Source organism: Lolium perenne, chromosome 6 (assembly GCF_019359855.2).
Source record: "Lolium perenne isolate Kyuss_39 chromosome 6, Kyuss_2.0, whole genome shotgun sequence".
Classification (NCBI taxonomy): domain Eukaryota; kingdom Viridiplantae; phylum Streptophyta; class Magnoliopsida; order Poales; family Poaceae; genus Lolium; species Lolium perenne.
Genome location: NC_067249.2, coordinates 214,786,173 through 214,799,813, shown reverse-complemented (window position 1 = coordinate 214,799,813; position 13,641 = coordinate 214,786,173). Strand labels below are relative to the sequence as shown.

At 41.1% G+C, this 13,641-nt stretch overlaps 1 protein-coding gene across 1 annotated transcript; it reads left to right on the top strand.

The window, feature by feature from the left end:
* The first annotated feature begins 811 nt into the window (after positions 1–811).
* On the top strand, positions 812–13,284 carry LOC127306071 (tyrosine--tRNA ligase 1, cytoplasmic). Its single transcript, XM_051336679.2, has 11 exons — positions 812–1,190; positions 2,208–2,306; positions 2,369–2,525; positions 3,008–3,327; positions 3,448–3,544; positions 4,489–4,594; positions 4,673–4,755; positions 5,942–6,087; positions 6,253–6,358; positions 12,606–12,662; positions 12,941–13,284. The coding sequence occupies exons 1-11, from the start codon at positions 1,003–1,005 to the stop codon at positions 12,965–12,967; spliced, it is 1,386 nt and encodes a 461-aa protein (XP_051192639.1). The 5' UTR covers positions 812–1,002; the 3' UTR covers positions 12,968–13,284.
* The last annotated feature ends 357 nt before the right edge of the window (positions 13,285–13,641 follow it).

Sequence of the window (13,641 nt, the reverse complement as noted above, 5' to 3'; positions counted from 1 at the left end):
AATTATTCACATGGTTTAAAATAATTCGCTGATCGGAAAATTGTTCATGAGTTTAAAAAATGTTCAAATAATTTGCGGATCTAAAAAAATGTTCATCAACATAAAAGTTGTTCATGTGGTTCAACATAATTCACTGGCCAAAATTTGCTCGCCAGGTAAAAAAAAATTCACGAGGTTTAAAATAATTCGCCGATCGAAAAATTGTTCATGAGATTAAAAAATGTTCAAATGAATCAATATAATTTGCCAATCAAAAATTGTTCCTCGGGCTTACAAAATGTTCACGTTCTTTGAAATGTTTATGTTTAATAAAAATCATATAAAAAAAGTTCATCTATAAAAATATTCTTGTTGAAAAAATGTACACAATGTTTAAAAAATTAATAATAGGTTCATACGAAAACGTGAACATGTTTAAAAAATTTACACATTTTTCTACTCCGTACTTGTAAAGCGGAGAGAGAAAGAACATACGAAAACATAAGAAAGAAACTGGCCGAGTGGTCCGCTGCTGATCCGAACTTAGCGTGCGCGCGGGGTGGGCCGCAGCCCAGCCGAAGGCAGCGTGCTCACCGTCTGTGCGGCGCCTCTGTTCGGGCCGCTTAAGGCGGTGTAAAGGAGCTCCCTAGGATTTCCCTATAGGTTTTCCCTGGAAAAGCGTGAGCCTGGTACATTGCAAATGAAACCTAGGGAAAAGCCCAGACTGAGCCGTTGGCGCCGGCAAGCCCACAAAACTCTACAGTTTTTTTTTTTTTGGCAAGGACCAAACTCTCCAGCTGATACGGTTTCTTCCCAACCCTAGAAGTCGTCGTCCTTCAAAACGAAGCGAACCCAGCCCGTTGTCGCGCATAGTTCTTCCTAATAACCCTAAAAACCTTGTCCTTCCTATCACTTCGGCGGCGGCGGCGGCGGCGGCCGAGCCGATCGGGTTTTGGGCCGGGTTACGCTACCACCGTGTAACAGCGTCCACGGCTATCCATAGACCTGTTCGCCGTCGAAACAATGATATCGCGGGCGTTTTCTCAGGTGCTGGGTAAGGGGTACAAATCCCCGCTAGATCTGTTCGTCCATGCATCTGCCGTTGTTGGCTTCGGTTCCAACATGCCACGGCATCTTCACCACCTCCTTCGTCAACCAGATCCAGCTGACGGTTTCCCCCAAAAACAGCACCCGGCGCAAATTAACAACAGGTAAGTACATTTGTAGTTCTTCCTGTCTCCCAGAAGCATATACGCCGATACGAATGTTGGGAACGGTCGTACTCCCTCCGTCCAATGAAAGATAGTTTGATCAAACTTGAAGGTATCTACTCACTATTCTGGATACATCCAAATTTGGAGAAATCTAAGACAACTTTCATGAGACGGATGGAGTATAATAATAAACCCATAAAATAGAGGAAGGTGTTTCTGGTTGTTTGGAGTCCATGCTACAGCAGGGCTTCAGTAGAGCCCGGCTTAAAAAAAAAATAGAAGTTTCTGAAAATTCTGTTTATTTATGTGGATACATACGCATCTTCTTTACATATCTGTAACTTTTTTTTAAATAGTATGTCCTCCGTCCCATATTATAAGATGTTATTACAACCAATATACAAGTTATTAAGGGACGAAGGTGATACATTGTAGTTTTGGCTACACAATTGTGTCTGCAAAAAGGCAAAATTAAAATCGGCTTTATTCCACACAATTGTTTCTTTGCGTTGATCAAATCACAAAAGATATGTTGATGAAATTTGGTAGGCACATATTAGACATGTATAGCTACCTGTATACTGTATTTGTTTTCAGAAATTTGAGTTTTAAAAGTGTATTTTGAAAAAAGCTGTAGAGTGTAAATTTCATGAATGACATGCATTTTCCAGAAGACCACTAAATAAACCCTCCTTTTGTTGTATAGTTTGCAAAACACACCTGATTTGCCGTAAAATCACAAAGGTACAAGCTTGTGTTTGTGAACTATATACAACTGTTGGCACCCACTGAACATGGCAACCGAATAATTGTAGTTCTTTGTTAGTTTTTGCACATCAAGTCTGGTTCTGTAATTTCTATTCCTGTAGATTGAACTAATACTTTGTATATAATGAATTCGGTATCATCGCATTTCGATTACGGTGAAGTTGCTTAAAAAAGGTAAAAAGAGAGGACAATTTTGAGTTTCTCATCTTGTTTATTTTGTTGTTGTATTTATTTGTGTTAATACAGGGGAGCTCCTCCTACCTGTACCTTCGAATCAAACTGGAGCTTGCAGCATAGTTTTTCAACTGTGAAGAATTCAGATGACACTCCTCTTGACTCTATAAGGTAAACTTGTTTATTTCAAAACTTAGAAGTGTATTCTGTTAACATGTTTTTTGTGTGTTTAGAGCCACTGCTGGTCGGAGCTTAATCCGAAGGTTTGCATCACTAAAGAGTGTTGGGGAGTGTGTCAACGATTCAGAGCTCCTGCTGCTGTTGAAGAAAAAAACTGTTCCCATTTGTTATGTTTGGTGTGACCCTTCCCCTTGGATGCATATAACCCAGGTATAGGTAGAATCGTACCATCTGTATGTAGGCCTTTTTTTAGTCAGTAGACATGTGGAGAAATGGAATGAATATTGTTGGAAGTTGGAACACTCCGCTAGTTACATGCAACTGTTTAATCCCTTTCTTGAATGTCATAGTACACTAATGCAATGTTTATACTATGTATAATTGTAGATATGTGTAGTTAGATGATGGCAAACTGTATCTTGTTTTACTTGATTTATTATTTCTAGCAAAACTTTTTGTCACAGCAACTGATTTGCGCACTCTCATATAAATGGCTTGATTTCATATTGGAACTACCATTTGTACAGTACTTAGTCTATTACTTTGCTGCTATTTAGTTCACCTTTTGGTGCTTCAAATTGTGAGATGTGTGATAATGCCATTCAATTTTATTTACTTAGTTTGTATGAACATTTCAAGCCTGTATATGATGCTCTCTATGTGCTTTGTATTGATTTGTTCTCATTGTGTAGGGGTTCACGATGTCAATCAATGTTAATAAGATGATTAGAGCTGGCTTCAAAGTTAAAGTATTGATGGCAGATTGGTTTGCTCGGATGGACCCTATGATTGGTGGCAATCTATGTAAAATGCAGACTATTGCCATGTATAACATTGAGATGTGGAAAGCAACTGGCATGGATGTTGACGGAGTAGAGTTTGTGATGTTGTCTGACGAAATAAGTTGCCGTGCAGACGAATACTGGCCTCTTGCCAAGAAAATTGCATCCGTGAGTGAACTGAAAGATATAACAAGGTGTTTCAGTTTTAATAATTTACAGAAGGATACAAGGTATTGCCATTTTTTTACATTATTACAGTGTTTTTGATTCATTTTACTTGTGAACCTTTGAGCTCGTAGCTGTTGGGTCATTCTTGTCCTTGAAGTTACTTTATCTTGTTTTCTATGCAGGGCTTGTGGGAGTATAGATCCATATACAACTAGAGAATTTACTCCTGCTGAGACACTGCATGCTTGCTTGCAGTGTGCTAGTATATTACTTCAGGAGGTTGGTTTCTGTAATATCATATCAATCATAGTATGTTAATTAGTGCCATGTTTGTGTCTTAGTCTTGTGTGTATGGCCAGTTCTCTTTAAGTTTTGACAATTACATACTTAATAGAAATTGAGGGAGTTAACAATGGTAAATATTTTATTTGCAAGATGCTGAAAGCTTAATCATCCATGCTTGTTACTGAGCAGTGAGAGTGTCTTATAGATAACACATGAACCCGCTCGCGGAAACACATGCCAATACGCACACATAATTTGATTTTATTCTTCCAAATACTTTCAACATGTACAATTTGTTTCCTTTCTCCACAAAACATCAACATAAATGTTTTGTTCTGAAAGGGATCTTCAGTTGCAGGTATCTGTTACTCTCATAATTGAAATCCTACAAAAGAGATGTTTAATTTAATTCAGGTTCTCTTTAATTTTTGACTGTGCTAAAATGTTTGGTGTCTACTGTACTCTAAATTTCTAATGTTCATAGGGACAAATACTCTTTAAAACCTTTCCACTCACAACTCATTGGAATGAAAGTTACCATACTGTGTTACCTTGCTCTTTAAAACCTTTCCACTCGCAAATGAACTTTGATCCACTTCCAAATCTTCTACTTTTGGAGTACATTTTCATTTCGCTGTTCACAGAATCAAGACCATACTCTTGTTTACAGTTTTACCTATGTGAGAATTTCTGGTAGTTATATTTTATCACAGTGCAGAGTTGTGCCTCGCTCATTTGTAGATTGTTCTTTGCTGGTCTTTGATTGAACTGAATGCTTTGTAATGGAAGTTACCAATACTGTGTTACCTTGCTCTTTAAAACCTTTCCATTCTTACATATCTTTTTTTTGGAAGTTACCAATACTGTGTCATGCATAGGCCATGCGTTCTACCTAGTAGCATATTATTCTGCAAGATGCATAAATACCTGAACTGCAGGTGGACATCTGGCTGTTGAACATGGATCAGCGTGGGGTTGACATGTTAGCTGGAGAATACTGCAAGAATACAGGACGGAAAAATAAACCACTTGCTTTGTTCCAAGGTATCTTTATGTTTTGAATTATTTGCTGTTTGTCTTGGTTATCTTTCATGGATGTGCACACACTAACTTCAAATACAGATATGGTACCAGGTTTGTTACAAAACACAGAATGGAACCATATGGGGGATCTAGGATGGGCCATCTTCATGGACGATGATGAGGTTTGAACTACTTCGTCACTTTTTAGTTATGCAGCTGGAGATGCTACTAACCTGTTACATATAATCTACTGGTTGCATATCAGTTCTGATGTTCTGAGAGTTAATGCCAATAACTCATCTTGATCCTGTAAGATAGAACAATTGAAGAATTTATTGCCAGTGAATAATAGACAGCTCTTACCACCGACGAACACATTGTATGCTAACACTATTTGTCTATGACAATTGAGCAGAAAAGAAGGCATGAAGGAATACCAGAAATAAATTTAACTTCTTCCCTTATGTACAACCAGTTGAATGCCCGTGCGTTGCCACGGCCCAGCAAAGTCAGACCTAAATATATTGATCAAATTATTGTACACTTATGCAATTAAAGTTGAAAGGAAAAAAAATTAAATTTGACAACAATTAAAAGTGGAAAACAAACTGAAACGCGAAGCTGCATAAGTATACTAAAAAGTGCTTACAATAAATCTACACAACCGAGTGATTCCACATAGTGGGTCAAATAAAAAATATTGTTTGAGTAACAAAAATTTCGAAACTTCGAATGAAATGCCTAGCGCTCCAAAATTAACATGTCTCCCAATTAAAGCATATCATGCGGTGGCATTTGTTATTTAAATAGTGTGAAGTGTGACATCGCATGTTTCACCTTAATAGTAAAGATTGAGCAGAAAAGAAAGGCATGAAAGAACACCAGAAATTAATTTAACTTCTTGCCTTATGTACAAAGGTGCCCTTTTGTTCTTTTGCAGTGCAAGATAAATGACTAATATTGTTAGTGCAGTGTAAAGAAACGGGGCAATATTATTAACCGGTATCACTTTACTTGTACATTCAATGTGGAATTATTATATCAAACCATTTCCTATAAGAGATTGGGTAAATGTTCTATGCATCCTTTGGTGCTTACCGTATAACTACTGCCATGAGGTTAGCTAGACTGAACAACATAGGTGATTGGGGAGTAGAACATAGGTTAGAATGACAAATGTGCTAGGAGAAATCGATGTTCGAAATTACTTGATACTCAAGAAAGGATCTTATCAACTAACCCTATCCTTAATTTCCTATTTAAACCATATACTTTTTTTTACTTAATTGTTTAATACGACACATCAATTCTTGGGGCGATCGTCTTTTGTTTGTTATCTGTTTCACAATTGCGTTCTGCTTGTTGCAGGAAGTTGTCAGTAGGAAAATAGAAAAAGCTTTCTGCCCCCCAAAATTAGTAGAAGGCAATCCTTGTTTGGAGTACGTAAAGTATGCAATCATACCTTGCTTAGGGAAGTTCGAGGTTGTCCTGAAGGAAGCGAATGGTGGTAACAAGTAAGCTCTTACATTTCACTTCTGACTTTTATTGTTTATGTCATTAACCAGTAGAATATGCATTTTCCCCATTACAATTCAATTATTCGCTAGTCGTGAATTCAAGATAACATATACTGGTCCATATCTTGTGACAGCTAAGAAATGTTCAATATTTTTATGCAGGATGTTCTTGAGCATGGAAGAGCTTACTGCTGATTATTCCAGTGGTTCTATTCATCCTGCTGGCCTGAAACAGGCCCTTGCGAAGGCAATAAACACAATATTGCAGGTAATGAGTGTTTCATGTAATTTTTTTTATCTGATTGATTGATGGACCGTGCTATGCGGCGGCGCCGCATGCAACTTGATCCTGTGCGGCGGCTATATCCCATACCGAGAATATTCGCACGTCTGCTGTTCCTGACCGCATACGTCTGACCTAGCGCATGCACGCTGCATTTCCGCCAAAAAGCTGCACACAGGAGCAAGCCAAGACAAGAAATCGTGGGCCCATCAGGTGCTAGCTCTATCAAGCTACACTACTCATGAAAATAAGCAAGTACTACGATTGTAAATAAAAAATCACTGGAAGCTGGCAGCACATGCATGTCTATGCATGCCCCCCCCCCCCCATGCAAAGATTCTCCCTAGAGCTATAAAGTTCTGTAGGACAGCCACACGGCTAGCAAGTTGTTCACTCGGATTTCTAGAGAGCAACTCGTGTTCTCCAAATCAAGCCGTAGGAGAAATATGTATAGCTGCTACAGGGTTTTTACTAGGATAATTTTGTATAACTACATTTTTTGAAAGCGGCTGCCAAGTTATTTACCAATAGCTAACAAGTTACTTAAATGTAATTATCAGGTTTTTAAAGCAACTAGCAATAACTCCTAAATTATTTTAATACAATTACCAGGTTTTTGACAGCGATTACTTACCAATAGCTATCAAGTAATTTAATATTATTACCGGATTTTTGAACGCGACTACCAAATTATTTAGCAATAGTAACTAGATATAATAAATATAATTTCCGGGATTTTGAAAGCTACCACCAATTATTATCATTGAAAAAAGCTGCACTTACTAGTCTCTCATCTGCGGTAACGGTAAATTTTACTTCTGAAAAGTTTTATGTAGATCCTAACATGGCCCAATAGAGAAGGAGATATGGATGTGGTCAAAAGGAACCAAAAAATATTGTCAGTTCTTCATAGGTCCTAGACACAAAAGCCATGGATGACTCTTTTACGACATCATTTTTGGCATAGTACTGCCTCTTTTTTGACGTTCTACTAGATGCAATATACGTAGTACCTAGCACATGCAGCCCAATGTGTAGCGAAGTTGTGTCAGTGTAAATGACTTTAGACATGAAGACAAGAATCTGCCTACGTGGGCCTGATGTATGATACCCACTACCTATCCACCACAGTCATCAACTTAGTGATGTGCAGGACAACACCTTAAGGGCGCGTTGTGAATCTTGATGTGCTGCCGCATGCGCGAGCGACCGTGCGGCGGCTCCTTTATCTTTTTTCCTTTTATCTTTTTTCCTTGATTGATTTTACAACGGCAACAACATCAAAGGTTTTTTCCCAAGCAAGTTGGCTAGGGTAGATATAAAACTGAATGAAAACATAAGGAAACCAGAACAAGGAGGGAGAAAACAAGAACAAGTAAACTAAGATTCTGGCACATGGATTTCCAGTCCCTCAAGTCTGTTTTTACCGCCTCTGCCCATGTCAACTTTGGTCGTCCACTGACTCGTGTTTTTCACTCTTGTGCTTCTAGAGGTCTCTGATGGATATCACCAAACCACCTTAGTCGGTGTTGGATTAGCTTCTCGTCGACACATCCACCGTATTTAGGATTAGCTTCAAGTTACTTAAATGCCACCCCTAGCCTATCACGTATTAGCTCGTTTCAATCTGGTCCTTTCTAGGCCACACATCCACCGTAGCATGCGCATCCCGGCATCACTCATTTGTTTAGATCTGTTGTCTTTTAGTGTGCCAATATTCTGCTCCATATAGCATCCCAGATCTAATTGCTAGATGCTTGTCGCCACTTCATCCATCCTGCCTTGATATTGTGGCAAACATCCTTATTGATATCACCATTATTCTTCGGCCTCAACAGCTAGTGGGTTCGTCTTGTTTGCTTTAACAATCAGGTCTGGACTACTTTGGTGACGTTTTTAAGAAAGTTTTGTATTTCTCCATTTACTTCTTTGTTTTATTATTCTCTATTCCAAATTAGTTGATGACTTGTTCATTCAATCTAGACATATTTTAGGTAAATTTTGCCTAAATCTGCGTCAATTAATTTAGATCGTAGCGAATAGTAAAACTAATTGTATTTTTAGTTAACTGTACAATTATTGACTCAATTAACCAACTTGGATCAAAGAACCAACATCATAACCGGGTTGTTCGGTGGTCCCTTCTTTAAATTATGTCTTGAACATGGTTTTTAAGGCGACGCCTTGACGACTTAAGGAGGGAGGGCGCTCTGACGCCTAGTCGACGCCTAGGCGGGTGCTTTGGACCAAGGATTGCGAGTCGACGAGTCGACGGGTCGTTCTGGGGCAGCGAAGCGACTCAGAGACTAGTCAAGACTAGTCTCGACTCAGCAAGACTCATGTTTAACACTAAATTACTAATGTGTTTAATGTAGGATAGAATATAACGCTAGGGATAGAGGAGTGGGGGAAAACCTGGGCAATTCCTTTCAATGGCCAAGGCCTTCCTCTTGTCCATGAACCAGCAGCCTACAGGTTGGGGACAGGGGAGTGGGGGAAAACCTGGGCAACTCCTTCCAATGGCCGCCAGGTTCTTGCAGAGGCGGCAGCCAAGGGAGAGAACACCAAGATGTGTTTTGGCTTTTGGGTTTGAGCGGGGGAAACTGTCTCTCGATCTTGGTTTCACGGGGGAACACGGGGAAAATGGGAATGGGAGGAAAGAATGGAAAAAATTATAACATGTGGGGTCATTTTTTAAGTCGACCGACTCACAAACCTGGACTAGTCAAGACTAGTCGATCGACTCGATCGACTCATCAAATGAGCCGAGTCGACTGGCCGAGTCGACGTTGCAAATGCGACTCGTAGACTAGTCGTCGACTAGTCTCGACTAGTCTTTCGACTTGAAATCCATGCTTTGGACGCCTAGGCGCCTAAAGCGGCCGTTTTTCCAAGGCGGAGGGGGAGCGCCTGGACGCCTAGGCGACGACTAAGCGACGCTTTTAAAACCACATGGTCTTGAATCGATCCCTTTGTCCCAAGTCAGCTTCTCCCGATCTAGGTGGGGGACTAGATGTGAATTGTTCATCCGCCTCTGGTCCCAGGTTGTAATGTTTCATTAGTATCTCTTTGTGGGTACATTTGGACATTTCAACTTTCTTCGTCGATCGTCGTAGGTTCACTAGTTTTGATTGGAGTTCCTAATTGCTATCATATGTAATATGGGCCCATATAGATATTTCAATCCATTGCGAAGTTACCAATTTTCATATTTGTTGCGAACATGTGAAAACTGAATGTGTTGTGAACTTGTAGCATATTGTATTAAGGTTTCCACATTAGAATTACTATGAAGAAAAAGAGTATCATTATGAAGAAAAAGAGTACTTACATTTGTTCAAGAAAAAATTTAGTTGCGTTGCTGCCCAGGCTTCGACAAATTCCTGGGTCCGCCTCTGATCCATACATATATCTTATGCAAATTATTTTACGTATCTAATGTTTAATGTTTCAGTAGAATTCCAATCAGTGCTATGCTAGATATGTAGAGACAACGCAGTACCCCACCAAAGGCACCGTGGCTTTACTCTTGGATTGTGCCTCCACGTTGCTTTCCATAAAGATTCTGAAATAATTAGCAATAAAAATATTGGTCCAATTTGTTTTTTCTGAATAACCTAATTAGTTTAGGAGTATTATTCATCTTTGCCCCTCATGATGGTAGAGGACCTATGTTGACTGACGTATTTTTATATCGAGCTAATTGCACCACTCATACAATAACTTGTCCTTCATGTGCATTTCCATACAAAAACTTGCAAGGTGTGTTCCCATTGTACACAAACTTGCGTCTCAGGTGCAAATTCATACAAAATCCTGTGAGACCAACACTTGGCATGCCACGTCTGCTGAAAACAATGTAGGTGTATTAGCAAACAAGTCCTTACCGGGGAGCTTAATTACGAGCATAGTAGGTGGGGGTAGCTGGCCTGTACATCTCTTCGAAGAGGGATCTCTAGCTTGGGCCGTACTCATTCTCCAAAACTCGCCGTGCGGTCTCCGCGCTGCGCATCCTGGTAGACCTTGAGTCTGGTGGCGCGGCAACGGAGCTCGCAGAGGCCGGCGCGGCCAGCGCTAAGGGGATTCCTCGCCGCGGGTGAACCGGTGATGGTGGTTTATGGGGGGATGGGAAAGAGAGGAGGGAGAGTACCAGGAGTGCAGGTGGTTCATATCCGTGCGGCAGGGCGAGGTCTACGGCAGCGGGAAGCAGCAGCGAGCATCTGGATTATGACAGCGGCGGCGAGGCTGCGGGGCTGTGCGAAGTGCAAGGGTGCCGGAGAACGCTGTTGAGGTCGGGCCTTGGCTGGTGTACCGCACAACCTCCACGGTGCGCATGTGCCACGGCCACGATTGCGACCTGGATGGTGTGCTTGCTCTGCTCCCGCTCTGTCTCCTTGTATAGGGACCTGAGCCATGCCGCCTTGGCCACCCGCGCGATCACTGCGTTGCCGCCGGCTCTGCCTCGGAAGACGAGTATTGCATAAGTATGGGGTGGGTGGGTACTACGAGCAAACAATCAGTCAATCAGGCTGTCTAGCTTGGATTAGATGCGTCTGTCTTCACATGGATTCATCGACTCAGCTTGTACAGCATTTTGCTGAAAGCCAAGGGCCATCAACATGGGCCAGAAACTCTCATGGCGTTTGTGTTGTAGAAGGTGCGGGACATGGCCGGTGGTATGCCGGAGGCACATGTAGGCTCGCCGTTGCAGTGACCAGCTACTCCCCGAGGACCACCACGTAGACCCCGCACGTCGCACGCCACGACGTCGATCAAATACACGAAGTGCACAGGCAAGATCTCGGTGGGAGCTTTACGAATAAGCGGCGCGCCAGGTCGCACGTCCCGACTACGCATGAGTAGACCACGGCGTCGCTGCCCGTCGCGGTGGCACGTCACGGTTGACGAATACTGCCTCGACGTGCTATGTTGCATGATCTACGCAGGTAATAAACCGTGCCAGCTCCATCTTGGAGTGGTGACCATCACCATCCTTTCCGCAAGAACAAGTCCCGGTCGATCAATCGCATCAGAAGAGGGTTGAAACAGCTCACCATGGCCTTCGTGAAGTTGAACGCCTCCTCCCAGTCGTCCTCACCTCCTCTATGATCATAGGATGATCACCCCGCTCTAGAGGTGCCCTCTTTCGCACGACGCCCTCTTCCGGCCGCTGCTCTATCACCGCACCTCCTCCACGGAGGATTGCGTGCTTGACATGGGGCACTAGAGCGTCGACGTACGGGCTGTTTCTGTAGCCGCCGCACGAGCTCTTGCTGCCATCCGTAACATATCTGTGTTTGTGTGGTTGCTTCACTTGCTTGTGTCTGCACCAAGAGCAAATACACCACGGACGACATGCGGAGCGAGCACAGCAGCATGGCGGCGTACTACCGTGCCGCCTTGCACATTTCCAGAACCTATGATCCAGCCAGCTCGGACGTTGTGGGTTTGATCGGAGGAGAGGGATTTGGGGATTTTCTCTTCTAATTCACGGAGGGACCTTGTTGTACATTGAAATAAATGGTGACCGTTTTCTGCTAAATGATCAAAAATGGCCCACTCCTTTTTCCAGTGTGGCAATGCCAAGTGTTAGCCTCACAACGATTTTGTATGAAAATGCATCTGAAATACAAGTTCTTGTACTGCTAGAACACATCTTGCAAGTTTTTGTATGAAAGTGCACTTGAAGAACAAGTTGTATGAGTGGTGCAGTTACCTCTTTTATATCTGTTCATACTCTGTCGAAGTATCTGTATCTATACTTCTTCTATTTAAAAAATAGAGTTACAGTTTGGCATAAACCATTGCAGCCATCCAATCAAACGGACCTAACTGTTCAAAATTTAAGCTATATTCTATCTTACTTGCACAGTTAACATCTCGATAAGGTTGTACTAATATAAGCCATCTGTTGAAGTCATAAGAATCTGCACAACCCATTTTCTTATTAGTCATGACACTGTGATTGCTGAACTTCCTATCCATACAATGTATTATTAAGAAATGTTGTATCTACTCCCTCTGTCCTAAAATAAATGTCACAACTTTTTTATATATGGATGTATCTACAACTAAAATGTGTCTAGATGCATTTTTATGTAGATAAAACTAAGACACTTATTTTGACAGACGTAGTATTAGTTAACTTCAACTGTTATATTTATTTGTTCTTACTAAAGTAATGTATAACTCTTATATGTTGGCCTTGTTTTTGTTTGCTTGTTTGTTCAAGCCTGTGCGTGATCACTTCAGAAGCAGCAGCGCTGGAAAACTAAGGAAAGCTATGGAGGTACTGTTTTGCTGCTTGTTTTAGTCCTGCAAACTTGGAGGGCATTCATTCTTTTGTTCTATATAAAGTATTTTCTGTAAAAAAGCTCTGGATACTCTGTTAATTAAATCTGATTGTGGATAGTTATAAATCTGGACCTAACTGACATCTTTTAGTTTACGTTCGATAGTTGACCCATTATTGTAGTTCTGAACTCTGTTCATATTGGCTGCCTGCTATATTATGAGCAATTCTTTTAATAATTGTGTTCCTGAGTCAGTCAAAATGAACATTTGCAGGATTACTACATTATTGACAGAGCATGAGGACCACTACTGTCATAAAAATCCAAGAATCGAAGTGTTATTAGTGGCCAATTATGAGGCAGGTGGTAGCCTTGTTTTGACCATCTATGGCTACGAAGGACTACTAGGTTGCAGGAGAGGGAGGTATCCTTCCGAAATTCAGTATTGTGTAGAGTCTTGGGTGAAGTAAGATTAATAGAATGTGTTTGGTTTACTAGTAGGTCACAGTATCGAGGTTGTTATTTCTGCATTATGGCAAAAGTTTGGGTCTGAACAAAGATTTGTCATGTTGGTTGCCCGTCTTATGTAATGTTGCACGCTGATATTGTGTTTGTGAATTTTCGGCTCATGGGTGCTATGCATCCAATGAACTCTAAAATTTGTAGTAATTTTAAAAATTGAAAAAAAGATCTAAACCTGTCTAGAAATAAAAGATGATTAAGTATTGTACTTCTATAAGAAGGGTCTGACTAATGTTACTGAGAGCTAACTAGCTCTCAGCAGACTGGTTTCTCATTTTTTTTTTTTGGATTTAGTTGTCTGTGTAGGTCGTCCGGCCATCTTGAAGGCTTTAGAGCTTTGTTCGTGGTGCAGCCATTCGAGGCCGTTGCCTTGCTCTGCTTGCTCCCCTGGTTTGGTTAAGTTAGCACCATGGACTAACAGTATGTGTCAAAATATGGTACCCATAAAAAATT

Coding starts and splice junctions, on each gene's coding strand:
- LOC127306071 (XM_051336679.2), top strand. CDS start 1,003: ATGATATCGCGGGCGTTTTCTCAGGTGCTGGGTAAGGGGTACAAATCC. Junction 3,328..3,447: donor AATTTACAGAAGGATACAAG/GTATTGCCATTT, acceptor TTTTCTATGCAG/GGCTTGTGGGAGTATAGATC. Junction 4,595..4,672: donor ACCACTTGCTTTGTTCCAAG/GTATCTTTATGT, acceptor CTTCAAATACAG/ATATGGTACCAGGTTTGTTA.